A 25,493-nucleotide genomic window follows, 5' to 3' on the forward strand; every position below is an offset into this window, starting at 1 on the left:
TAAAACGGGAATGTTTTTTTATCCAAAAATTAAGAGCGCCCCCTATATCGAAGAAGTTAAGAGGCTCCTCTGTCCTCCACTCGTTACCTGTATTAATGGCACCTGTTTGAACTTGTTATCAGTATAAAAAGACACCTGTCCACAACCTCAAACAGTAACACTCCAAACTCCACTATGGCCAAGACCAAAGAGCTGTCAAAGGACACCAGAAACAAAATTGTAGACCTGCACCAGGCTGGGAAGACTGAATCTGCAATAGGTAAGCAGCTTGGTTTGAAGAAATCAACTGTGGGAGCAATTATTAGGAAATGGAAGACATACAAGACCACTGATAATCTCCCTCGATCTGGGGCTCCATGCAAGATCTCACCCCGTGGGGTCAAAATGATCACAAGAACAGTGAGTAAAAATCCCAGAACCACACGGGGGGATCTAGTGAATGACCTGCAGAGAGCTGGGACCAAAGTAACAAAGCCTACCATCAGTAACACACTACGCCGCCAGGGACTCAAATCCTGCAGTGCCAGACGTGTCCCCCTGCTTAAGCCAGTACATGTCCAGGCCCGTCTGAAGTTTGCTAGAGAGCATTTGGATGATCCAGAAGAAGATTGGGAGAATGTCATATTTTCAGATGAAATCAAAATATAACTTTTTGGTAAAAACTCAACTCTTCGTGTTTGGAGGACAAAGAATGCTGAGTTGCATCCAAAGAACACCATACCTACTGTGAATGAAGCATGGGGGTGGAAACATCATGCTTTGGGGCTGTTTTTCTGCAAAGGGACCAGGACGACTGATCCGTGTAAAGGAAAGAATGAATGGGGCCATGTATCGTGAGATTTTGAGTGAAAACCTCCTTCCATCAGCAAGGGCATTGAAGATGAAACGTGGCTGGGTCTTTCAGCATGACAATGATCCCAAACACACCGCCCGGGCAACTGAGGAGTGGCTTCGAAAAAGAAGCATTTCAAGGTCCTGGAGTGGCCTAGCCAGTCTCCAGATCTCAACCCCATAGAAAATCTTTGGAGGGAGTTGAAAGTCTGTGTTGCCCAGCAACAGCCCCAAAACATCACTGCTCTAGAGGAGATCTGCATCAGTGTGTGAAAACCTTGTGAAGACTTACAGAAAACATTTGACCCCTGTCATTGCCAACAAAGGGTATATAACAAAGTATTGAGAAACTTTTGTTATTGACCAAATACTTATTTTCCACCATAATTTGCAAATAAATTAATAAAAAATCCTAAAATGTGATTTTCTGGATTTTTTTTCTCTAATTTTGTCTGTCATAGCTGAAGCGTACCTATGATGAAAATTACAGGCCTCTCATCTTTTTAAGTGGGAGAACTTGCACAATTGGTGGCTGACTAAATACGTTTTTGCCCCTGTGTGTGTGTGTGTGGAGGATGGAGGGTGTATCGCTGCAGATTGCTGTGGTAGCCATGCTGGTTAAGTGTGCCTTGAATTCTAAATAAATCACAGACAGTGTCACCAGCAAAGCACCATCACACCACCTCCTCCATGCTTCACGGTGGGAACCCCACATGCGGAGATAATAATTTACGTATGTCCCAACTACCAATAAAACATAACCATAAACATTACCATCAAAACCTATTTATTTAACTGACTTGCAGTACTGATTTGTTGTTCATCTGTTCAGTCATTTCATTCTCAACTAGGATTGCTATGGAACGCCGTTTGGGTCTTTGCGTGCCAAAAAAGATACACATCAAATAACACTATTTGACATGTCAAATAAGCTTGTTGACCAATCAGGACCTGAATATGACTGCACATCACATAATAATTTAACACGTTCATACACTTTTACGTAGTTATTACACACTGATTACACTATCACTCGTATTTCATATGTCACAAAGATTCATCAATACGTATGCTATGATGCTGGTAAAGTTGTCTCGCGCACCTACAGTGCTGGTCATAAAAAAAAGCTAGCCAACTCATGGATGCAAAAAAAAATATTCCCCAAAAACATAGCAAACGACAATCTGTTTCAGTAACTATAGTTAGCTAGCTAACTATATAGCTAGGTGTCATCATATAAAATAACCCTAATTTATAAGACAGTTATTTTTGATTAATGGTGGTCGGGCCCATCTATGTGAAGCTAGCTACAATCAGGATTAGCCACAATAGTGGACTTTGCGGTTAGCCTTCAAAATAAAAGTATGGAAATTCTACTATTTGTATGCATTTGCATCACTGTCAATGACATACGTTTATTTTGAAGGCAAACCGCAAATTCCACTATTGTGCCTAATCCTTATTGTGGCTAGCTTCACAACACAACCCGTTCCAGTAGAGCCTCACTAGCCAGATGAAGCTCGCTGGCTGTGGAAAGCCGTTTGGGTCTTTTCATGTCAAAAAAGATACACGTCAAATAACACTATTTGACGTGTCAAATAAGCTTGTTGACCAATCAGGAGCTGAATATGACTGCACATCACATAATAATTTAATGTGTTCATACATTTTTTATGTAGTTATTACACATTGATTACACTATCACTTGTATTTCATATGTCACAACGATTAATCGATACTTATCGCTATGATGCTGGTAAAGTTGTCTCACGCACCTGCCCTTCCCCAAGCTCTGGACAGTAAAAAAGTTAGCTAGCTGATGGATTTGATCAAATCAAATCAAATTTATTTATATAGCCCTTCGTACATCAGCTGATATCTCAAAGTGCTGTACAGAAACCCAGCCTAAAACCCCAAACAGCAAGCAATGCAGGTGTAGAAGCACGGTGGCTAGGAAAAACTCCCTAGAAAGGCCAAAACCTAGGAAGAAACCTAGAGAGGAACCAGGCTATGTGGGGTGGCCAGTCCTCTTCTGGCTGTGCCGGGTGGAGATTATAACAAAACATGGCCAAGATGTTCAAATGTTCATAAATGACCAGCATGGTCGTATAATAATAAGGCAGAACAGTTGAAACTGGAGCAGCAGCACGGTCAGGTGGACTGGGTACAGCAAGGAGTCATCATGTCAGGTAGTCCTGGGGCATGGTCCTAGGGCTCAGGTCCTCCGAGAGAGAGAAAGAAAGAGAGAAGGAGAGAATTAGAGAATGCGCACTTAGATTCACACAGGACACCGAATAGGACAGGAGAAGTACTCCAGATATAACAAACTGACCCTAGCCCCCCGACACATAAACTACTGCAGCATAAATACTGGAGGCTGAGACAGGAGGGGTCAGGAGACACTGTGGCCCCATCCGATGCAAACAATGTTCTTCCCCAAAAACACAGCAAAACGCCAAGTTGTATTGGTGCTAGCTAGGTTAAAGCTAGCTAAATATCAAATAAGTTGTGGTAGGCTGGTTGTCAGGCTGGTTGTATTGGTGCTAGCTAGGTACCAAGCTAAAGCTAGCTACCCCAGAAGTTGCGGTTGAAAAAATGATGCTTTACCAACGCAGTATTCGTGGCCAGTGTTTGCTTGTTTGCAGACTTTTTTGTACAGCTTTGACAGTGCTACTGTATCTTTTTTGATACGCAAAGACCCAAACTGCATTCCATAGTATGTACAGTTGAAGTTTACATACACCTTAGCCAAATACATTTAAACTCAGTTTTCACAATTCCTGACATTTAATCCAAGTAAAAATTCCCTGTCTTAGGTCAGTTAGGATCACCACTTTTATTTTAAGAATGTGAAATGACAGAATAATAATAGAGAGAATGATTTATTTCAGCTTTTAGTTCTTTCATCACATTCCCAGTGGGTCAGAAGTGTACATGCACTCAATTAGTATTTGGTATCATTGCTTTTAAATTGTTTAACTTGGGTCAAACGTTTCGGGTAGCCTTCCACAAGCGTCCCACAATAAGTTGGACAAATTTTGTCCCATTCCTCCTGACAGAGCTGGTGTAACTGAGTCAGGTTTGTATGCCTCCTTGCTTGCACACTTTTTTGCAGTCCTGCCCACAAATTTTCTATAGGATTGAGGTCAGGGCTTTGTGATAGCCTTTCCAATACCGTGACTTTGTTGTCCTTAAGCCATTCTGCCACAACTTTGGAAGTATGCTTGGGGTCATTGTCCATTTGGAACACCCATTTGTGACCAAGCTTTACCTTCCTGACTGATGTCTTGAGATGTTGCTTCAATATATCCACATAATTTCCCCACCTCATGATGCCATCTATTTTGTGAAGTGCACTTGTCCCTCTTGCAGCAAAGCACCCCCACAACATGATGCTGCCACCCCTGTGCTTCACAGATGGGGTGGTGTTCTTCGGCTTGCAAGCCTCCCCCTTTTTCCTCCAAACATAACAATGGTCATTATGGCCAAACAGTTCTATTTTTGTTTCATCAGACCAGAGGACATTTCTCCAAAAAGTATGATCTTTGTCCCCATGTGCAGTTGCAAACCGTAGTTGGGCTTTTTTATGGCGGTTTTGGAGCAGTGGCTTCTTCCTTGCTGAGCAGCCTTTCAGGTTATGTCGATATAGGACTCGTTTTACTGTGGATATAGATACTTTTGTAACTTATTCTTCCAGCATCTTCACAAGGTCCTTTGTTGTTGTTCTGGGATTGATTTGCACATTTCGCACCAAAGTACGTTCATCTCTAGGAGACAGAATGCATCTCCTTCCTGAGCTGTATGACGGCTGCGTGGTCCCATGGTGTTTATACTTGCGTACTATTGTTTGTACAGATGAACGTGGTACCTTCAGAAATTGTTCCCAAGGATGAACCAGACTTGTGGAGGTCTAGAATTTTTTTCTGAGGTCTGATTTATTTAGATTTTCCCATGATGTCAAGCAAAGAGGCACAGAGTTTGAAGGTAGGCCTTGAAATGCATCCACAGGTACACCTCCAATTGACTCAAATGATGTCAATAAGCCAGAAGCTTCTAAAGCCATGACATAATTTTCTGGAATTTTCCAAGCTGTTTAAAGGCACAGTCAACTTAGTGTATATAAACTTCTGACCCACTGGAATTGTGATACAGTAAATTATAAGTGAAATAATCTGTCTAAACAATTGTTGGAAAAATTACTTGTGTTTTGCACAAAGTAGATGTCCTCACCGACTTGCCAAAACTATAGTTTGTTAATTAACAAGACATTTGTGGAGTGGTTGAAAAACTAGTTTTAATGACTCCAACCTAACTCTGTGTAAACTTCCTACTTCAACTGTATGTCGTGAAGCTAACAGCAGTGATGCTATTACTGTGTAACTCAGGTGGGGCAACATCTGAAAAATAGCGCACTTGGTAGTGTGTACCGTGCTCAACCAGTCGGCAAAAGCCAACATCACCCACGACAGAACGGTTGATTGTCAAGGGCAAGGAATTCCATTATCTTGGTTTTAATGGATTTTGCCTTTGAGTTGTCTCGCTGATATTTTCTTACTCTTTTAAATGACTGCTCGACTTGTTGACTGCTCACAATTGTATGTGGCGCCATTACATCATGTACCTACGTTATATAGGTATGCACGTCAGCTTTGACATCGGTTTTGCACATCAACATTAAACTAGACATCGCCCGATACCGATGTTTGACATTTTTAGCTAATATCGGCCAATTCCGATATGTTCACCGATATGTCGTGCATCCCTAGTAAAATGAAAGAAAAACCCTGGAATGAGTAGGTGTGTCCAAACTTTTGATTGGTACTGTATTTCAGACTGCAGTACGGCAGGGAAACTCCACAGACGTTGGTAGTCAACACACAGAGTTATTCAGTGACATTCAATATCACCTGGAGTCATCATCATCAACTTGTCTCTAATGTTATCAAACCCTCCTCAGAGCAAGCACAGACAGAGGCAAGTCTAACCTCATGTTGCGATCCCTTTTATTTAATGACCGTTGCAAGCCTGCAACACACTGATTGAGGTCGCAGTCATTTAAAACTTTTTCTTAAACACATAAAACACAATTCTCACTGAAGTCCTTTTTTTTGTGCTCGTCTGCATACACACATCAATGTAAACAAAATATAAACATATTTTTCCCACAATAGTGGCAGGATAAAATGACCCCATAGGTATTAGATGTGCTCTTGACTTGTGTTTTTTCAGCTGCGTGGTATGTTTTATTCAAATCAAAGTTTATTGGTCTTGAACACAGATTTGCAGATATTATCGCAGGTGCAGCGAAATGCTTGGGTCTCTAGCTCCAACATTGTATTAATACCTAGCAATAGAAAATAAACAATACACACATAATCTAGATTAAAAAAGTAAGAAAAATACAAACAAGCAACATATAATGATGTGTAAAGACAGTATGGACATTATATGAATATAAAAAGTGTGTACAGCAGTAGTTAAATAGGATAAGCCTTGACTAGAATACAGTATATACAAATACAATGGGTAAAACAGTATGTGACAAGTGTTCAATGACTGTGTACATATGGCAGCAGTCTCTAAGGTGCAGGATAGAATACCGGGTGGTAGCCGGCTAGAACAGTGACTAAGTTCCGGCCAGGGTACTGGGCGGAGGCCGGCTAGTGATGACTGTTTAACAGTCTGATGGCCTGGAAATAGGAGCTGTTTTTCAGTCTCTCGATCCCAGCTGTGATGCACCTGTACTGTCTCTGCCTTCTAGATGGTAACGGGGGGAACAGGCCTAGGCTCTGCCACGAGGTCCTTGAGGATCTTCTTGCCCTTCCTGTAACACTGGGTGCTGTACAGTCGTGGCCAAATGTTTTGAGAATGACACAAATATTAATTTGCACAAAGTTTACTGCTTCAGTGTCTTTAGATATTTTTGTCAGATGTTACTATGGAATTCTGAAGTATAATTATGAGCATTTCATAAGTGTCAAAGGCTTTTATTGACAATTACATGAAGTTTATGCAAAGAGTCAATATTTGCAGTGTTGACCCTTCTTATTCAATCAAGACCTCTGCAATCTGCCCTGACATGCTGTCAATTACCTTCTGGGCCACATCCTGAATAATGGCAGCCCATTTTTGCATAATCAATGCTTGGAGTTTGTCAGAATTTGTGGGTTTTTGTTTGTCCACCCACCTCTTGAGGACTGACCACAAGTTCTCAATGGGATTAAGGTCTGGGTAGTTTTCTGGCCATGGACCCAAAATATTGATGTTTTGTTCCCTGAGCCATTTAGTTATCACTTTTGCCTTATGGCAAGGTGCTCCATCATGGAAAAGGCATTGTTTGTCACCAAACTGTTTCTGGATGGTTGGGAGAAGTTGCCCTCTGAGGATGTGTTGGTACCATTCTTTATTCATGGCTGAGTTCTTAGGCAACATTGTGAGTGAGCCCATTCCTTTGGCTGAGAAGCAACCCCACAAATGAATGTGCTCAGGATGCTTTACTGTTGTCATGACACAGGACTGATGGTAGCGCTCACATTGTCTTCTCCGGACAAGCTTTTTTCCGGATGCACCAAACAATCAGAAAGGGGATTCATCAGAGAAAATGACTTTACCCCAGTCCTCAGCAGTACAATCCCTGTACCTTTTGCAGAATAATAGTCTGTCCCTGATGTTTTTCCTGGAGAGAAGTGGCTACTTTGCTGCCCTTCTTGACGCCAGACCATCCTCCAAAAGTATTCGCCTCACTGTGCATGCAGATGCACTCACACCTGCCTGCTGCCATTCCTGAGCAAGCTCTGTACTGGTGGTGCCCCGATCCCGCAGCTGAATCAACTTTGGGAGACGGTCCTGGCACTTGCTGAACTTTCTTGGGCGCCCTGAAGCCTTCTTCACAACAATTGAACTGCTCTCCTTGAAGTTCTTGATGATCTGATAAAATGGTTGATTTAGGTGCAATCTTACTGGCAGCAATATCCTTGCCTGTGAAGCCCTTTTTGTGCAAAGCAATGATGATGGCACGTGTTTCCTTCCAGGTAACCATGGTTTTACAGAGGAAGAACAATGATTCCAAGTCTGTTATTTGAACTCAATCAGCATGACAGAGTGATCTCCAGCCTTGTCCTTTTTGAGGGGGAGGCCCAAAAAGTTCTCCCAGTAGGAAAAAATAATATGGGGCCTTATAAACACGGCCTAAACATTAAGAGTGTTTGTAAGGAAACCTGCAGAGTTCGAGCTCCCCCAGACTAACCGTCTCCACCCTTACCGCCGCCCTCTACCTTCCCCCTGCCCGTCTGTGTGTGCTCTGTGGGACTGGAGCAGAGGAAAAGTGGCCCCCTGTCCCCCAGCCTAGGGCTACAGCAGTCCAGCACCACTTTCCTCTCCACTACACACAGGAGCCAGAGCTGGAGCTATCTGCTCAGCCGTGCTTTGCCTCCGTCATCGTGTCAGGCCATGCTACTGACGGCTGGCTGCCTGCCTGACGTACTTTCTTCAACGGGACAATCCTTTTCCACCACTCACTAAAAACTCCACCTGGTCACAGATGACATCAAATGTATTGAATGTATAAACATAGTATTAGAAGAAAATAAATCCAATCCTTAGGAAAAAGTCCAATGATCTAATAGCGCTGCATCAGGGAAAACCTGTTCTCTCCCTCCACACCTGTTTAGGGATAACATCCCCAAACATTAGCGCAGAGTGAAGGAATGAGCCCTGGCTGAAACCTCTTTAGACAAGATAATGCCCCCCTAATTCCACCTCAGTGCTGCTGAATAGCCCCCTCTCCCGTGCCAATGGAACCATTACTATACCCAGGCTTACTCTCCCAGAGCCCTGGGCCAATAGTAACAATGGGGGCTGGGCTAGAAAAAACACTTGGTGCTGGCTTTGGGCTCTCTGGACTCCTGTGCCTCACTACACTGTGTTGAGAAGCAAGGTGTGGCATTTGCGCTGTAGTAAGACCCTCTGGACCAGAACAGTGGGGTGAAATCAGGACAAAGGACAGCACACACACACACACACACACACACACACACACACAGGAACGCCCACGACACACCCACACCTGACCTGACCCTAACACACCTGGTGACTTGAGGTTCCATCAGACAACAGGGATGTTGATGCTATGTAGAGAAGACAGAGTGGACAATCAGCTTAGTCTCTACTCCTGTGGTGTTCAGTGCTACTAGGAAACTTTTACATCTCAAATCAAATTGTATTAGTCACATGCGTGGTGTAGACCTTACAGCAAAATGCTTACTTACGAGCCCCTAACCAACGATGCGTTTAATTTAAAAAAAAATACAAATAAGAATAAGAAATAAAGTAACAAGTAATTAAAGAGCAGCAGTAAAATAACAATAGCGAGACTATATACAGGGGGGTACCGGTACAGAGTCGATGTGCAGGGGCACTGGTTAGTTGAGGTAATATGTACATGTGGGTAGAGTTATTAAAGTGACTATGTATAGATGAGGATAACAGAAAGGAGCAATGCTGTAAAAGAGAGGGGGGCAATGCTGTAAAAGAGAGGGGGGCAATGCTGTAAAAGAGAGGGGGGCAATGCTGTAAAAGAGAGAGAGAGGGGGGGGCAATGCTGTAAAAGAGAGGGGGCAATGCTGTAAAAGATTTGGGGGCAATGCTGTACAAAAAGAGATCGGGGGCAATGCTGTAAAAGAGAGATTTGTAATGGGGGGGGCAATGCTGTAAAAGAGAGGGGGCAATGCTGTAAAAGAGAGAGGGGGCAATGCTGTAAAAGAGAGGGGGCAATGCTGTAAAAGAGATTTTGATGTTTTATTAAAGACTGGGGGGGCAATGCTGTAAAAGAGAGAGGGGGCAATGCTGTAAAAGAGAGGGGGGCAATGCTGTAAAAGAGAGAGAGAGGGGGGCAATGATGTAAAAGAAACTTTACATCTCCAAATTGTAGAGGGGGCAATGCTGTAAAAGAGAGGGGGCAATGCTGTAAAAGAAAGGGGGCAATGCTGTAAAAGAGAGCTGGGGGCAATGCTGTAAAAGAGAGGGGGGCAATGCTGTAAAAGAGAGGGGGGCAATGCTGTAAAAGAGAGGGGGGCAATGCTGTAAAAGAGAGGGGGCAATGCTGTAAAAGAGAGGGGGGCAATGCTGTAAAAGAGAGGGGGGCAATGCTGTAAAAGAGAGGGGGGCAATGCTGTAAAAGAGAGGGGGCAATGCTGTAAAAGAGAGGGGGCAATGCTGTAAAAGAGAGGGGGGCAATGCTGTAAAAGAGAGGGGGGGCAATGCTGTAAAAGAGATGCTGTAAAAGAGGGGGGCAATGCTGTAAAAGAGAGGGGGGCAATGCTGTAAAAAAGAGAGGGGGGGAATGCTGTAAAAGAGAGGGGGCAATGCTGTAAAAGAGATGCTGGGGGGCAATGCTGTAAAAAAGAGAGGGGGGGCAATGCTGTAAAAAGAGAGGGGGGCAATGCTGTAAAAGAGAGGGGGCAATGCTGTAAAAGAGAGGGGGCAATGCTGTAAAAGAGAGGGGGGCAATGCTGTAAAAGAGAGGGGGCAATGCTGTAAAGAGAGGGGGCAATGCTGTAAAAGAGAGGGGGGCAATGCTGTAAAAGAGAGGGGGCAATGCTGTAAAAGAGAGGGGGGCAATGCTGTAAAAGAGAGGGGGGGCAATGCTGTAAAAGAGAGGGGGCAATGCTGTAAAAGAGAGGGGGGACAATGCTGTAAAAAGAGATGCTGGGGGGCAATGCTGTAAAAGAGAGGGGGCAATGCTGTAAAAGAGAGGGGGGGGCAATGCTGTAAAAGAGAGAGGGGGGGCAATGCTGTAAAAGAGAGGGGGGGCAATGCTGTAAAAGAGAGGGGGGCAATGCTGTAAAGAGAGGGGGCAATGCTGTAAAAGAGAGGGGGGGGCAATGCTGTAAAAGAGGGGGGCAATGCAAATAGTCTGGGTGGCCATTTGATGAGGTGTTCAGGAATCAATCTCACTATTGGTCATTTACAGATAAAAACTCAATGTTCTTATTTAAAATGTAAATAGATCCGGTATGTTATTTTACACAGACTCTGTTGTCACAATAAGGAGTTGTTACAATTGATCTGTGAATGTTTTAACAACGTGTGAATCATTATTTCCTGCATACCACACACAGTTGTTGACACGAAGTTAATCAAAACACAGTTGGATAGTAAGTGTGTGTATGTGTGTGTGTGTGTATGTTTACAGTATATACAGTGCATTCGGAAAGTGGTCAGACCCCTTGACTTTTTCCACATTTTGTTACTTTACAGCCTTATTCTAAAATGTATTGAATAATTATTTTCCTCAATCTACACACAATACCCCATGACAAAGAGAACTGATTTTTAGAAATGTTTGAAAAACAGAAATACCTTATTTACATAAGTATTCAGACCCTTTGCTATGAAACTCGAAATTGAGATCATGTGCATCCTGTTTCCATTGATCATCCTTGAGATGTTTCTACAACTTGATTGGAGTCCACTTGTGGTAAATTCAATTGATTGGACATGATTTGGAAAGGCACACACTTCTATATAAGGTCCCACAGTTGACAGTGCATGTCAGAGCAAAAACCAAGCCATGAGGTTAAAGGAATTGACCATAGAGCTCAGAGACAGGATTGTGTCGAGGTACAGATCTAGGGAAGGGTACCAAAACATTTCTGCAGTATTGAAGGTCTCCAAGAAAATAGTGGCCTCCATCATTTTTAAATGGAAGAAGTTTGGAACCACCAAGACTTCCTAGAGCTGGCTGCCCGGCCAAACTGAGCAATTGGGGGAGAAGAGCCTTGGTCAGGGAGGTGACCAAGAACCCGATGGTCACTCTGACAGAGCTTCAGAGTACCTCTGTGGAGATGGAAGAACCTTCCAGAAGGACAACCATCTCTGCAGCACTCCACCAATCAGGTTTTTATGGTAGAGTGGCCAGATGTAAGCCACTCCTCAGTAGAAGGCACATGACAGCCCGCTTGGAGTTTGCCAAAAGGCACCTAAAGACTCTCAGACTATGAGAAACAAGATTATCTGGTCTGATTGAACTCTTTGGCCTGAATGTCAAGCGTCACATCTGGAGGAAACCAGGCACTGCTCATCACCTGGCCAATATCATCCCTACGGTGAAGCATGGTGGTGGTGGCAGCATCATGAAGTGGGAATGGTTTTCAGCAGCAGGGACTGGGAGACTAGTCAGGATCGAGGGAAAGATGAATGGAGCAAAGTACAGAGCGATCCTTGATGAAAACCTGCTACAGAGCGCTCAGGACCTCAGACTGGGGCGAAGGTTCACCTTCAAAAGCACAATGACACTAAGCACACAGCCAAGACAACGCAGGAGTGGCTTCGGGACAAGTCTCTGAATGTCCTTGAGTGGCCCAGCCAGAGCCCGAAAATCTCTGGAGACCTGAAAATAGCTGTGCAGCGACGCTCCCCATCCAACCTGAGAGAGCTTGAGAGGATCTGCAGAGAAGAATGGGAGAAACTCCCTAAATACACAGGCCTGCCAAGCTTGTAGAATCATACCCAAGAATACTCGGGGGTGTAATTGCTGCCAAAGGTGCTTCAACAAACTACCAGTTAAAGAGTCTGAATACTTAGGTAATTTTAACATTTAAAAAAGTATATATTAATACATATGCAAAAAAATCTAAACCTGTTTTTGCTTTGTCATTGTAGGGTATTGTGTGTAGATAGATGACGAAAAAAATTATTTAATACATTTTAGAATAAGGTTGTAACGAAACAAAATGTGGAAAAAGTCAAGGGTTCTGAATACTTTCCGAAAGCACTGTATGTGTGTGTGTTAGCCCAGTCTGCAGTGGACTCTGGGTTAGAATAGGTTCACTGTGTATTCCTGTGGGTCGTGCCAGAGGGTCGGCCCAAACAAAGCAGCGCTCTCTCTCAGCCTTGTCCGTTTGACTGCCTGCCTGCGCAGTTTAGGTTAAAGGCAGTTAATTGGTTTCCTGCTCAGGGTTACGTCAACACGCTGTCTTGTTTTAAACATTGCGGAAACTTGAGAGAAGCAACAATATGGCACTGTTTGCTCACCCCTGCCTCACATAGCCCGTTAGAATAATACCAGAGTTTTGCCTGCTTATCATTCCTATAGAGCTGTAGAACTTCCTACGCTCTGAAAGCCAAACACACGGTCATTTAGACACCTCACACTCCACTGATCTCCAAGCAGAATTATTCATCCTGTTTCACACAGAGCGGTCCTGAACACTGGTCACTTTAATTATTACATACTGTTTTATCCACTTCATATGTATGTACTGTATTCTAGTCATGGCTCATCCTATATAACTTACTGTTGTACACACCTTTTCTATTCATATACTGTCTATACACACCATCCTACATAACTTACTGTTGTACACACCTGTTCTATTCATATACTGTCTATACTCACCATCCTACATAACTTACTGCTGTAAACACCTTTTCTATTCATATACTGTCTATACTCACCATCCTATATAACTACTGCTGTACACACCTTTTCTATTCATATACTGTCTATAGTATAGACTCTATACTCACCATCCTATATAACTACTGCTGTACACACCTTTTCTATTCATATACTGTCTATACTCACCATCCTACATAACTTACTGTTGTACACACCTTTTCTATTCATATACTGTCTATACTCACCATGCTATATAACTACTGCTGTACACACCTTTTCTATTCATATACTATCTATACACACCATCCTACATACCTACTGCTGTACAAACATTTTCTATTCATATACTGTCTATACTCACCATCCTATATAACTTACTGTTGTACACACCTTTTCTATTCATATACTGTCTATACTCACCATCCTATATAACTACTGCTGTACACACCTTTTCTATTCATATACTGTCTATACTCACCATCCTATATAACTTACTGTTGTACACACCTTTTCTATTCATATACTGTCTATACACACCATGCTATATAACTACTGCTGTACACACCTTTTCTATTCGTATACTGTCCATACACACTATCCTAATATATACAGTGGGGAGAACAAGTATTTGATACACTGCCGATTTTGCAGGTTTTCCTACTTACAAAGCATGTAGAGGTCTGTAATTTTTTATCATAGGTACACTTCAACTGTGAGAGACTGAATCTAAAACAAAAATCCAGAAAATCACATTGTATAATTTTTAAGTAATTAATTTGGCATTTTATTGCATGACATAAGTATTTGATCATCTACCAACCAGTAAAAATTCCGGAACTCACAGACCTGTTAGTTTTTCTTTAAGAAGCCCTCCTGTTCTCCACTCATTACCTGTATTAACTGCACCTGTTTGAACTCGTTACCTGTATAAAAGACACCTGTCCACACACTCAATCAAACAGACTCCAACCTCTCCACAATGGCCAAGACCAGAGAGCTGTGTAAGGACATTAGGGATCAAATTGTAGACCTGCACAAGGCTGGGATGGGCTACAGGACAATAGGCATATTGTGTGTGTGTGTGTGTGTGTGTGTGTGTGTGTGTGTGTGTGTGTATATATATATATATATATATATATATATATATATATATTATTGCTGTACACACCTTTTCTATTCATATACTGTCTTTACACACACACACACACATGCATATTCCAGTCTCTGACATTGCTCATTCTGATATTTCTTCATTTAGATTTTTCTGAATTGTGTGTATTTTTTGTTTTTATTGTTAGATATTACTGCACTGTTGGAGCTAGAAACACAAGCATTTCGCTGCACCTGCGATAACATCTCCAAATCTGTGTACACGACCACAAAACTTTGATTTGATCCGGTTGGAGCTCAAAGCAAATAAATCCGAGATCCTCCAGCAGTTTGTTCTCATCCTTAGACCCCATGTGATTTATGCGACGCCATTTGCAGACATTAGTACTTGGGTCCTAGATGAAATAGCTCACCTCACTGAAACAATAACTGACCACTAGATTTATGTGGCCATATCTGAAGGATACTTTGTGGTAATGGCAGGGGGTAGGAGAACTCTCGTCTTTGACCCATTGGTTTTATATTGGCTTCGTTTCCTCTGTAAAGTGACAAGTAGATCATTTTTCAGCAATATTTAAAAAAATTAAGACTACATAAACACCCAACTTTGATGTTTTTTAGATACTAGAGTAATGTGTTTTGTCTTCCACAGTCCTATGATCAGATTTATTCAGAATGGGAATTAATAGTCCTATGAATGTTATAAGCCCTTTCTTTTGCTATGAAATGATCTTCATACTCCATACATGGGTGTAAGTCACAGAGGCTAACCCTCAGTCAATGACTGACTGACTGTTTTTCAGATGACACAGCAGCGAGCCAGACAGACGCTCCACCTGCCGTAGTGGAAGCCAATGCTGAGCTCACCCAGCTTGACCCTACAGGAGAGCCCTGGGGTGAGTAGCCGACTGCCTCCCTTCACTACATTTACAGCCCTGCAGAATGTTATTGAAGTCTGTGTTAACCTTCATGATGTGTCTTCTCTGCAGTGAAGCCTCGGTTCAGTCAGCCCACTAAGATGCGCAGGCGGGTGCTGTACAAGCCGGTGGGCAGCTCAGTGAGGTTCAAGTGCCAGGCCAGCGGCACCCCTCCCCCCGTCATCACCTGGTGGAAGGACCAGACCCCTCTGCCACCCCCGCGCCAGGGCAAGCGCCCCCAGTGGACCCTCACCCTAAAGAACCTGCAGCCCCAGGACAGTGCCAAGTACACCTGCCATGTCTCCAACCCAGCCGGGCACATCAACGCCACCTACAAGCTGGATGTCATCGGTAAGGACGGGTCACTGCACTGGCCAACACCACCACCACAAATCATTTTACAGCACACTCCAGTTGTATTTATACCCCAGGCCTCTCTTACGTTGCCACGGTAATTGTGCTGAGTGTGTTTGCATTATGATTCACATGCTTATGAATCCTGTCCATCTCCCTACAGAGCGCTCTCATTGCAAGCCTGTTCTGACCGGCACCCACCCGGTCAACACCACTGTGGAGTATGGTGGCACCGCCTCCTTCCAGTGTAAGGTCCACAGTGACGTGAAGCCTGTGGTCCAGTGGCTGAAGAGGGTTGACGCAGGCACAGAGGACCGCTATAACTCCACCCTGGAAGTCGGAGGGCAGCATTTTGTGGTTCTGCCCACGGGGGACGTGTGGTCCCGGCCTGACGGCTCCTACCTCAACAAGCTGGCTATCATCAAGGCCCGTGATGGGGATGCTGGGATGTACATTTGCCTGGGAGCTAACACAATGGGTTACAGCTTCCGCAGTGCTTACCTCACTGTGCTGCCAGGTGAGTACAGCCATTCACTAACTGTAGAATGGGACTTTACTGGGATGGAATGGCAGTGGGTTATTCTTGTTATATCTTGTCTTAAACACGTCAGAAAGCTTAGATCTTTAGAGCTCACTGATCTCTCCACTGTTGTGTGTCCAGACCCTCAGGTGGAGAACACAGTGACTCCTCCACACCTGAGCTCCGGCCTGCCCTGGCCTCTGATTATCGGCATCCCTGCAGCAGCCCTCCTCATCGTAGGCACCATTGTACTCTGGCTGTGTCACAGCCGCCGACGCCACAACACCTTGCCACCCCGCCCTGTGACCATGGTCCGCCGAGACCAACACATCTCGGACAAAGAGCCCAGCACCAACACCCCCTGTAATGCCCTGAATAGCCCTGACTACCCCAGCCATAGACTGGTGGGCCTGGGAGCCCCAGTCCTTAGTGGGCCCCCTAAGATTTACTCCAACGTTTACACAGACATGCACTCGCACACACACTCCCACGCCCATATGGATGGTAAGGTCCATCAACACCAGCATTTCCACTACCAGTGCTAACCAGCCCCCTCTCATCCCACCCCACACCTACGGCCTTGTCTCCTAGCCACTGCTGCTATTCTCACCCAACAATGGACTATGAGCAAGGTAGATGGAAACTAGGAAAGGCTTGTAGTTCATATGAACTACACCTCCCATGATAAGCAGTGCTAAAACCCTTACCTGGGATACACATATTACTAAGCTGCCTGCTTTGTAGGAATAGCGCTTCATTGAGAAGTCTCAGGGCAAGAAATACCCTCTCACATGTGTGCTAGAGTCATTTCTTTATTATGTGTTTGTTATACTAGACAACCAAGAGCAAACTCTAATTGTACTTTAAAGGATGAAAATTACTTACAAAAAATATTTGGATGCATGTAGCCCTGGATAAATCATTAATTAGTTAATATGAGATATTACCAGGTTTAGGTTCAATTTAGGTCAACTGAAATTTGATTAAAGGTGTTCCAATTTACACAAATGAACATTTCTAATAGAATTAACCCCAACTCTGGAATGTACAATTGTATTCTTTTTAACATTCATCTAAACATGTACCTGTATCCAAACTCCCAAAGCATTAAGTAATATAAGGAACTTTTAAGTTTGTGTAAATTGGAAAATGTAACTGTGACAATTTAAAATCTAGACAAAATGTTTACAAATGTGAAAGCTTTTCTATTCTCATTATAGCAACACAAACTATGCTGTTCTCGGTTCTGATTAGGTGGTATTATTTTTGTTTCATGTAGGGAAGTACAATTCATCAGGGAAATTAGATGGATTTGGTGATGAGGGCTTTTTTATTTTTGTATTCAGATATTGTATATGTATCCAACTAAAAAAAATCAGTATTATTAGTTGTATTATTCACCCTATATGTGTAAGATGCCAAATGATTTTACAGCGCTATAGATGTGTATTTGACTTACATTTCTTGTGAGGTATATTTTTATATAAGGTACATGAGGATGAGTATTGTACCTGTGTCTATTGGCTTTTAAAACTCACCAAAAAGCTATTTAGTTGTTTTTACTTTATTCTTCTATTTTTCTTTTGGTAACAACCATTATTCCAGATTGAATTGACCTATGGGTCATTTAGTGAAAAATGACAAGTGTTGATTGTATTGTTAAGTTGAATTACAACTTTATGCTGACCTAGTTGTCTCATATTTGATTAAGAATCTGACCATATGATGTATACTGTATATAAGATAACGATTACAAAGAAAATGTAACAGTCATTCCCCCTCATGATGTCATAGGTCTAGTCCCCAAGTGGTTTAGAATTGCCATGTTAATCTTATGCAATTCCTCTGTGAAACATTGCATGCTGCAACTCACCTCTGGTGCTCATGTACATTTAGTACTGTACAATAATATTTTTGTAATAACATTTTTTTTTAATACTGTTTTCTGTTTCGTGTAATGTTTGCGAAATGCATTTCAATTAAAACATTTTATTTTTTTACTTGTGAAATGTTTCTCTCTCTCAGAAAACAAAATGCTCACAAAACATTATCTTAAGAGGATTAACAGAGTAACAAATTGCATCAAAATATCTATTTACCCATGAAAACGTCAGGGAGTTCAGCTGTTTCTTACCATGTAAAATACTCAAGTTGTGTTGAGAATGTGTTTTATGCCATCTAGTGGCATTTTAGCGACATAGCTTCATTCTTAGAAAAGACGTGTTGTTGAACAACAATTTATGTATAATGATTTCTTAACAACATGTTGTGTCAGTTCCTGAATGAATTTGTTAAATGCTGAAAACGTCCGTTCTTCTGTATCTCAGGTCCAAAATAGTCTGAGTTGGTCAATCTGGACTGCATATCTGACTGGCTCACATATAATAAATAACTTGTTTGAGATGTTTCAAGAATTATCTTTTGCATGTACAAAAATGTGTTTAATGTAAAAGTTTGGTGTATATAGAGCACTATATTAATTGAATAAATGGCTTCTGTTTTTACACGTCTTTCCCATTTACAGAATTGTTAAGTGGAATGTAATGCAATATGTGAAGAATCGGCTGTGTTTACACAGCCCAATTCTGATCTTTGTTTCGCTAATTGGTATTTTGACAAATCAGATGAGCTCTGTAAAATATCTGATGTGATTGGTCAAAAGACCAATTAGTGAAAAATATTAGAATTTGCCTGCCTTTGTAAACACAGCAATCTTTTGACTCACCTGTTTCTAGTTCGGGATGACACCCCAGGAAGATCTCAACTGCATACTCCGCTCGTCCTCTCTCAAAACCCATTGGATGAGAAAGCCAGAGGTCCCGCCCCTCTGACCCTGTCCTCCAGTGCATTTTGAGAAAGGAGACAAGAAGATTGCATTTGAGATCTTCTCATGTTGTGTTAACAAATGTGTTAAATGTGCCAACACAATGATTGTTCCTAACTAGACATGTGTTAAAACAGTGGTTGAACACTTTTTTTAGTTAATGTACCACCGACTGAATTTGGCTCTGCCTGAAGTACCCCCTCATGTGTATTTTACCATTGGCTTGTGGGAGGGCACTCATTTGTTGCCTTCTCTTTGAATATTTCACTACCCTGGACATGATGGGCCCGAGGCGAAAGTCCACAAAGACGCAACTCGCGGGGGGTTGCCAACCCGTACAGACTGGATGAGCATAAGGACTACATCAATGAGCTCTCCCATGAGGTCCTCTGCCACATATTACGGTCAGTGAAAGTCAAAGAGCAAAATTCAATTGACATGTCCCCCAAATGGCTCCCTATACAGTGTTTCCCCTATAGGCATTTAGTAGCGGTGCAGCACTGTTGATACATTGTGGTCGCGGTTTTAAATAATGTATGCCACAGGAAGACCCATCCACCACCCCCATGCAGGAAGACCCCAGATGTTACACATTTCAATTTCACAACAATGACCGTGATAGCAAATATTTTTTTTATAGCTAATCCAAGATAGGCCAGAGCCTGTCGTTTTCAATGGGAGCAAATTAATCATAGTGGGCAGAGCCAAGCATGAGCTAGGGAAATTCTATTGTCGCGTTTTAGCATTTATTTGCATATTTCCATTAGGGAGCGCCCACTCTGAAGCGCGTGTGTACAATAACTCAATTCGCCCTTGCACTTCTGAACAATGCATTTTTTAAAACATTTTGGCAAAGCTAAAGTTTACAGAACGCATTCCATTCTGTTTTGTTACAGATTCTAGTTTTGGAAACGGTAAACTGTATGGAGATTAAATGTTTAATCTTCAGAAAATTTGCAGAATGTCAGCCAAAATCTGTCTCCCTCCATCTTCTCCCACTGCCATCATCTGGGCTTCTTCTCATCACCATATTTGGTAGTGAGTGGAACGGGTAACTGGATGCTTCACGTTTATACATCTGGTGAAATATCTGACTCATTGTTCTGAGATGATAGGGTAGCTGTGAATATTTCTTCTCTTTTTAAAATGTATTTTCTATTTTATCTTTATTTTGACAGTCATGCTGAGACCAAGGTCTCTGTTTCATAGGATCCCTGTAATTACAAAAATATACATATCAATACATTAGTGTTGCACGGTATACTGAAACTTCAGTACTTTTTTAATACCAGATCATGAAAAACGTTGGGAAACTTTCAGTACTTGTCAAATGTGTGTCACAGATCAAGTCTATCAGCGCAGCCGATGTAACCCTTATAGCATGAGCACACGGTGCCTGCTCCACATCTTTATGTAATACATGTATCACTAGCCACTTTAACTATGCCACTTTGTTTACATACTCATCTCATATGTATATACTGTACTCGATACCATCTACTGCATCTTGCCTATGCCGCTCTGTACCATCACTCATTCATATATCTTTATGTACATATTCTTTATCCCCCTACACTTGTGTGTATAAGACAGTAGTTTTGGAATTGTTAGTTAGATTACTTGTTGGTTATTACTGCATTGTCGGAACTAGAAGCACAAGCATTTCGCTACACTCACATTAACATCTGCTAACCATGTGTATGTGACAAATAAAATTTGATTTGATTAGCCTGCACTAGGAGTCTGGGCAGCATCATATTAGCTCCCCACTCATACTGCACAGAAGTTAACACACTTGAATAATGCAACATGGTATATAGAAATGTTGAAACTGTTATATACTGTTTGCTATGTCTATACAGGCTAGAACATGTTACATTGGAAGAAGATTCCGGTATCCTCCAGCTTTGGACGCTATCTTTCCTTGCTAGTTTACAGCTGAAACAAACAATTTCACTACCCAAATACTTAGTTTGTGATAAAATGCAAACCATAATGCAAAATATGCTGATTTCTAAGGCGATTGCCACCAATCGGGGGGGGGGGTTCTGACGGACCACCCCTCTCTTGCCTCATAAATTACCTCATTACTGGTTAGAAACAGCAAAAAAATAAAATAAGCTACTTTTATGAAAATGATGTTGATCAGTACAATAAAATAAGTCCCAAATGGAAGGGAAACATATTGACATCTGAAATCAGCCTAAACAAGCTCAAACTCAATGCATGCACACACTCCTATTGAATATGCATTCACCTGTCTTGTGAATAGGCCTAGGCTACATCTTGATTTACCCAGTTTATCAATAGATTTACCATTAAATTATTACCGTTATGTAGTTAGATTGGTTAAAAAAAACTCATTAATTGTATAATTTATTAATTAATGCATACATTGCTGTTTCTGAAAAATGTTGACGTAATTGTTTTTTATAATGTAATGATATTGAACTTGGCAGTAGCTGAGTTTATCTGCCTGGATCAAATGCCATTCTGTGACTTTGAAGATTATTCCACAAGTCATTTAAAAAAAGCATATTTACCTAACTCAGTGGAGATAGAAGGGATCTCCAGAGTTAAGCCGTCCCTGAGACCGGGTCTGGTTTCTTCTACGTCTATAGGCTAACAATGAAGTAAGGTATGGCGGAAGTTTGTGTAAAAGGGCTTTATAAACAAAAGTAGTGCAATGCATCGATCTATGAAACTTCAGAGCGTGCCAGCCGGTTTTCTGATACAGAATGCAGTGATGTGTACTGAACCTGTCGCCCGTAAGCGTAGTGTGATGATAAACTGTGTCAAATGGCTTCAATACAGTGGCAGCTGCATTCGTATAGATGATATCCCCATAGTCTATAACCGGTAAGAATATTGACTGAATAATGTGTTTTCTTCTGTTTAATGAAATGCATCGGTGGAGGCTGCTGAGGGGAGGACAGCTCATAGTAATGGCTGGAACAGAGTGAATGGAATGGCATCAAACCTTGTGTTTGTTACTATTCCACTTCAGTCATTACCACGAGCCCATCCTCCCCAATTAAAGTGCCACCAACCCCCTGTGGAAGGCATGCCCTATTCCCATAAAGGAATCCCATTTTAATGATTGACTTAACTAACTCATCAATATGCTTTCTGAAAGATACCCAGATGTTTTTAAGCGGGCACATGATCAATGTAGGCACCATCCATAAATCATCAGAAACTATTGGACTAAGCTTTAAAAGCTTTTTGGAAAATAACATATACTTAGTTTTACCTGCGTTAGGGACCAATTTCAGTTCAAGGGCTTTCCTCGTCCATGCAGGTATCTACCTATGCAGGACGTCATGTGTATGAAGTGCCTGTCTCGGAAGCTCCGAGAGGCGGTAACACAGTACCTGCGGGGGGGGTGAAGGTGCTTTGAGTGAAGCTACAGGGGATTGATTATAATATTGATCCTATGCAGAATAGTTTATATTTTTTTGAATGGTCAATTTTTTGGGGCTGTCAAACAAATGAAAGATTAAAGCACTTAAGATTGCAGATACTATGTATGTACTCTGTGATAGGGAACCTATACAGACTGCACTCTGTAGTTATCCCTCTGTAACTGTTCTGGCCTGGTGGTATGAAGCAGGATTCACAGACCCCAGTTTCCTCATGCTGCTGAAGAAGATGCCAGACCTGGAGCAGCTGTATGGGCTGCACCCCCGCTACCTGGAGCGCCACAGGGTCCGGGGATACCATGCTTTCAGCATCCCAGGAGTACTGGAGGCTCTTCAGGCCTGGCCCAATTTGCTGGTGAGTCTAGGATTCATGTGTACTGCACTACTTTTGACAAGGGCCCATAGGGCTCTGGTTGAAAGTAGTGCACTATATATAGGGTGCCATTTGGGATCCGGCCTGTGACTTGTGTTCAATTCAGAAAACAACATTCATGTTGAGGTGATCTTGAAAGCCATTTAGATAGGTTTGCATAAAGATATTTTATAGTGATGTGATACATTTTGAGCTATACCAGCTCTATGATACTGTATGCCTAGTAGAGATGTTGTGTACGCTAAGATGTCTTCGTCTGTCCGTGTACGCTAAGATGTCTTCGTCTGTCCGTGTACGCTAAGATGTCTTCGTCTGTCTGCAGGGAGTGGAGACGTCTCATCTGGAGCTGGTGGAGGTGATCTGGCACTACATGCCTCAGGTCCACATCAGTGGGGCGTTCCCCATTTCCCCCCGAAAACAAGCTCACCATCCCCATCGCAGCCAATATACAAACCCTGCATCTCGTCAGTGAGTGCATCAGGGACTATAGCTACCTGTCTGTTTACGCCATGATACCCTAGCCTGGTAACAGTGCTGTGTGGGCTTTAGCTAACTCCTCTGTTGCGCTGTATTTACCAGGCTTAAGACACTCACCACAGTGTACTAAGTTATTGTACACATCTTATGTCCCAGGGGTGAATGTGCCAGAGATCCCTTGTGTGTTCATGCTGAGACACCTCTACCTAGAGTGGGTTCGCCTGACCAAGCCCCAGCCCTTCAAAGACTTCCTGTGTGTCAGCCTACGGACCTTTGTGATGAGGAACTGCGCGGGCCCCACCAACTCCCTGAGTATGTTCCCCTGGTGACAGGCCTGACCTCTGCCCGCAACCTGGAGCAGCTGGAGTTTGTCAGAGTACCCTTCCTGGGGGGGCTCATCCAGCACGTGGTGGAGGACAGCTGGAAGTCAGGTAAGCTGAGGGACCATCTTAATGATATTCAATTCAGTACAGTTTGTGTGTTTCAATCACCCTCTGCATTTACTCCTACCTATTGTGCCCCAAAGGGATTTTGAAAATTTGCACACTATTGTATTTGGTGCCTGTAAGCATGCACTTGAAGTTGACCTGGGCTACCTCATCATTACTGCTGCACGCAGGTAACAACTTACTGTTTAAGATCATTCAATAGATAAACATGATGAATGGGGAGATTTAGCGAGTGCTTTGGGTTTTCCTCAAGATTGCGTGAGGTTCGAATCCAGCCTTGCCTAGCCAAAGATGGGGTGTTCTCTGCACTGTAGATGGGTCTACTGGAGTTTGAGACTTTGCACCTTGGATATGTTGATGAGTTCCTATTGCAATGTGAGTCAGTCAAGGTCTAAGATGTTATACTGTATAGTTACTAGTGCTGAGCAATTAGTGCTTAATGAGGTCAGTTTCAATTTGATAAAAAATATATATCACGATTTAGGTTTCTATAATTTAAAAAAAAAACATTAAATGTATTATGTGGGTTGAATGCTTTAACAACACAGAATAAAACAATGAATTAAAGTCCTGTGATGGTAGTGACTGCCCATTACTGCTTATCACCAATAAACCAACAGTTATTCACATTACTTCACTTTAAAGAGGCAATCAGCAGTTGCTACTTTCATTTTTTGACTTATAAATGAATATGTACCCATTGATTCTTGAAGCACATAATTTATAAATGCCTCATGAGCTTAGTTCAACAGTTGTTGAAAAAAAAAAAAGTAAATCTAAACAAACACTAAAGGCTAATTGATCATTAGAAAACACTTTTGCAATTGTTAGCACAGCTGAAAACTTGTTCTGATTAAAAAAAAACTGGCCTTCTTTAGACTAGTTGAGTATCTGGAGCATCAGCATTTGTGGGTTCTATTACAGGCTCAAAATGGCCAGAAACAAAGACTTTCTTCTGAAACACGTCAGTCTATTTTTGTTCTGAGAAATGAAGGCTATTTCATGTGAGAAATTGCCAAGAAACTGAAGATTTCGTACAACGCTGTGTACTACTTCCTTCACAGAACAGTGCAAACTGGCTCTAACAAGAATAGAAAGAGGAGTGGGAGGCCCCGGTGCACAACTGAGCAAGAGGACAAGTACATTAGTGTCTAGTTTGAGTCCTCAACTGGCAGCTTCATTAAATACTACCCGCAAACACAAGTCTCAACGTCAACAGTGAAGAGGCGACTCCAGGATACTGTCCTTCTTGGCAGAGTTCCTCTGTCCGGTGTCTGTTCTTTTGCCCATCTTAATCTTTTTTATTTATTGGCGAGTCTGAGATATGGCTTTTTCTTTGCAACTCTGCCTAGAAGGCCAGCATCCCAGAGTCTCCTTTTCATTGTTGATGTTGAGAACGGTATTATGCGGCTGCAATAGTCATTTATAACATTAACAATGTCTACAGTGTAACAGTGTAGACATTGTTAATGTTATAAATGACTATTGCAGCCGCATAATACCGTTCTCAACATCAACAATGAAAAGGAGACTCTGGGATGCTGGCCTTCTAGGCAGAGTTGCAAAGAAAAAGCCATATCTCAGTGTAGACTCTACACTGTATTTATGATCCCAAACAGTAGAAGGTACATTACATGACCAAAAGTATGCTCGTCAAACATCTCATTCCAAAATCATGAGCATTAATATGGAGTTGGTCGCCCTCATTTATTTTATACTGACCTCCACTCTTCTGTGAAGGCTTTCCACTAGATGTTGAAACATATCTGCTGGGACTTACTTCCATTCAGCCACAAGCATTAGTGAGGTTGGGCAC

General features: G+C 42.3%; 1 protein-coding gene and 1 pseudogene across 2 annotated transcripts in view; both read left to right on the top strand.

Moving 5' to 3' along the window:
• LOC115129302 (fibroblast growth factor receptor-like 1) overlaps window positions 1–18,132 on the top strand; it is a 50,905-nt gene extending 32,773 nt beyond the window's left edge. For both annotated transcript variants that reach the window (XM_065018495.1, XM_029659500.2), the window contains 4 exons: window positions 15,145–15,237; window positions 15,331–15,609; window positions 15,776–16,129; window positions 16,274–18,132. In XM_065018495.1, the coding sequence (XP_064874567.1) occupies window positions 15,145–15,237; window positions 15,331–15,609; window positions 15,776–16,129; window positions 16,274–16,677 (1,130 nt within the window). In that variant the 3' untranslated portion in view covers window positions 16,678–18,132. The remainder of the gene's footprint in view (window positions 1–15,144; window positions 15,238–15,330; window positions 15,610–15,775; window positions 16,130–16,273) is intronic.
• A 1,105-nt stretch (window positions 18,133–19,237) lies between these two features.
• LOC135571681 (F-box only protein 38-like) overlaps window positions 19,238–25,493 on the top strand; it is a 51,143-nt pseudogene continuing 44,887 nt past the window's right edge.

This window comes from Oncorhynchus nerka, linkage group LG5 (assembly GCF_034236695.1).
Source record: "Oncorhynchus nerka isolate Pitt River linkage group LG5, Oner_Uvic_2.0, whole genome shotgun sequence".
NCBI lineage: Eukaryota > Metazoa > Chordata > Actinopteri > Salmoniformes > Salmonidae > Oncorhynchus > Oncorhynchus nerka.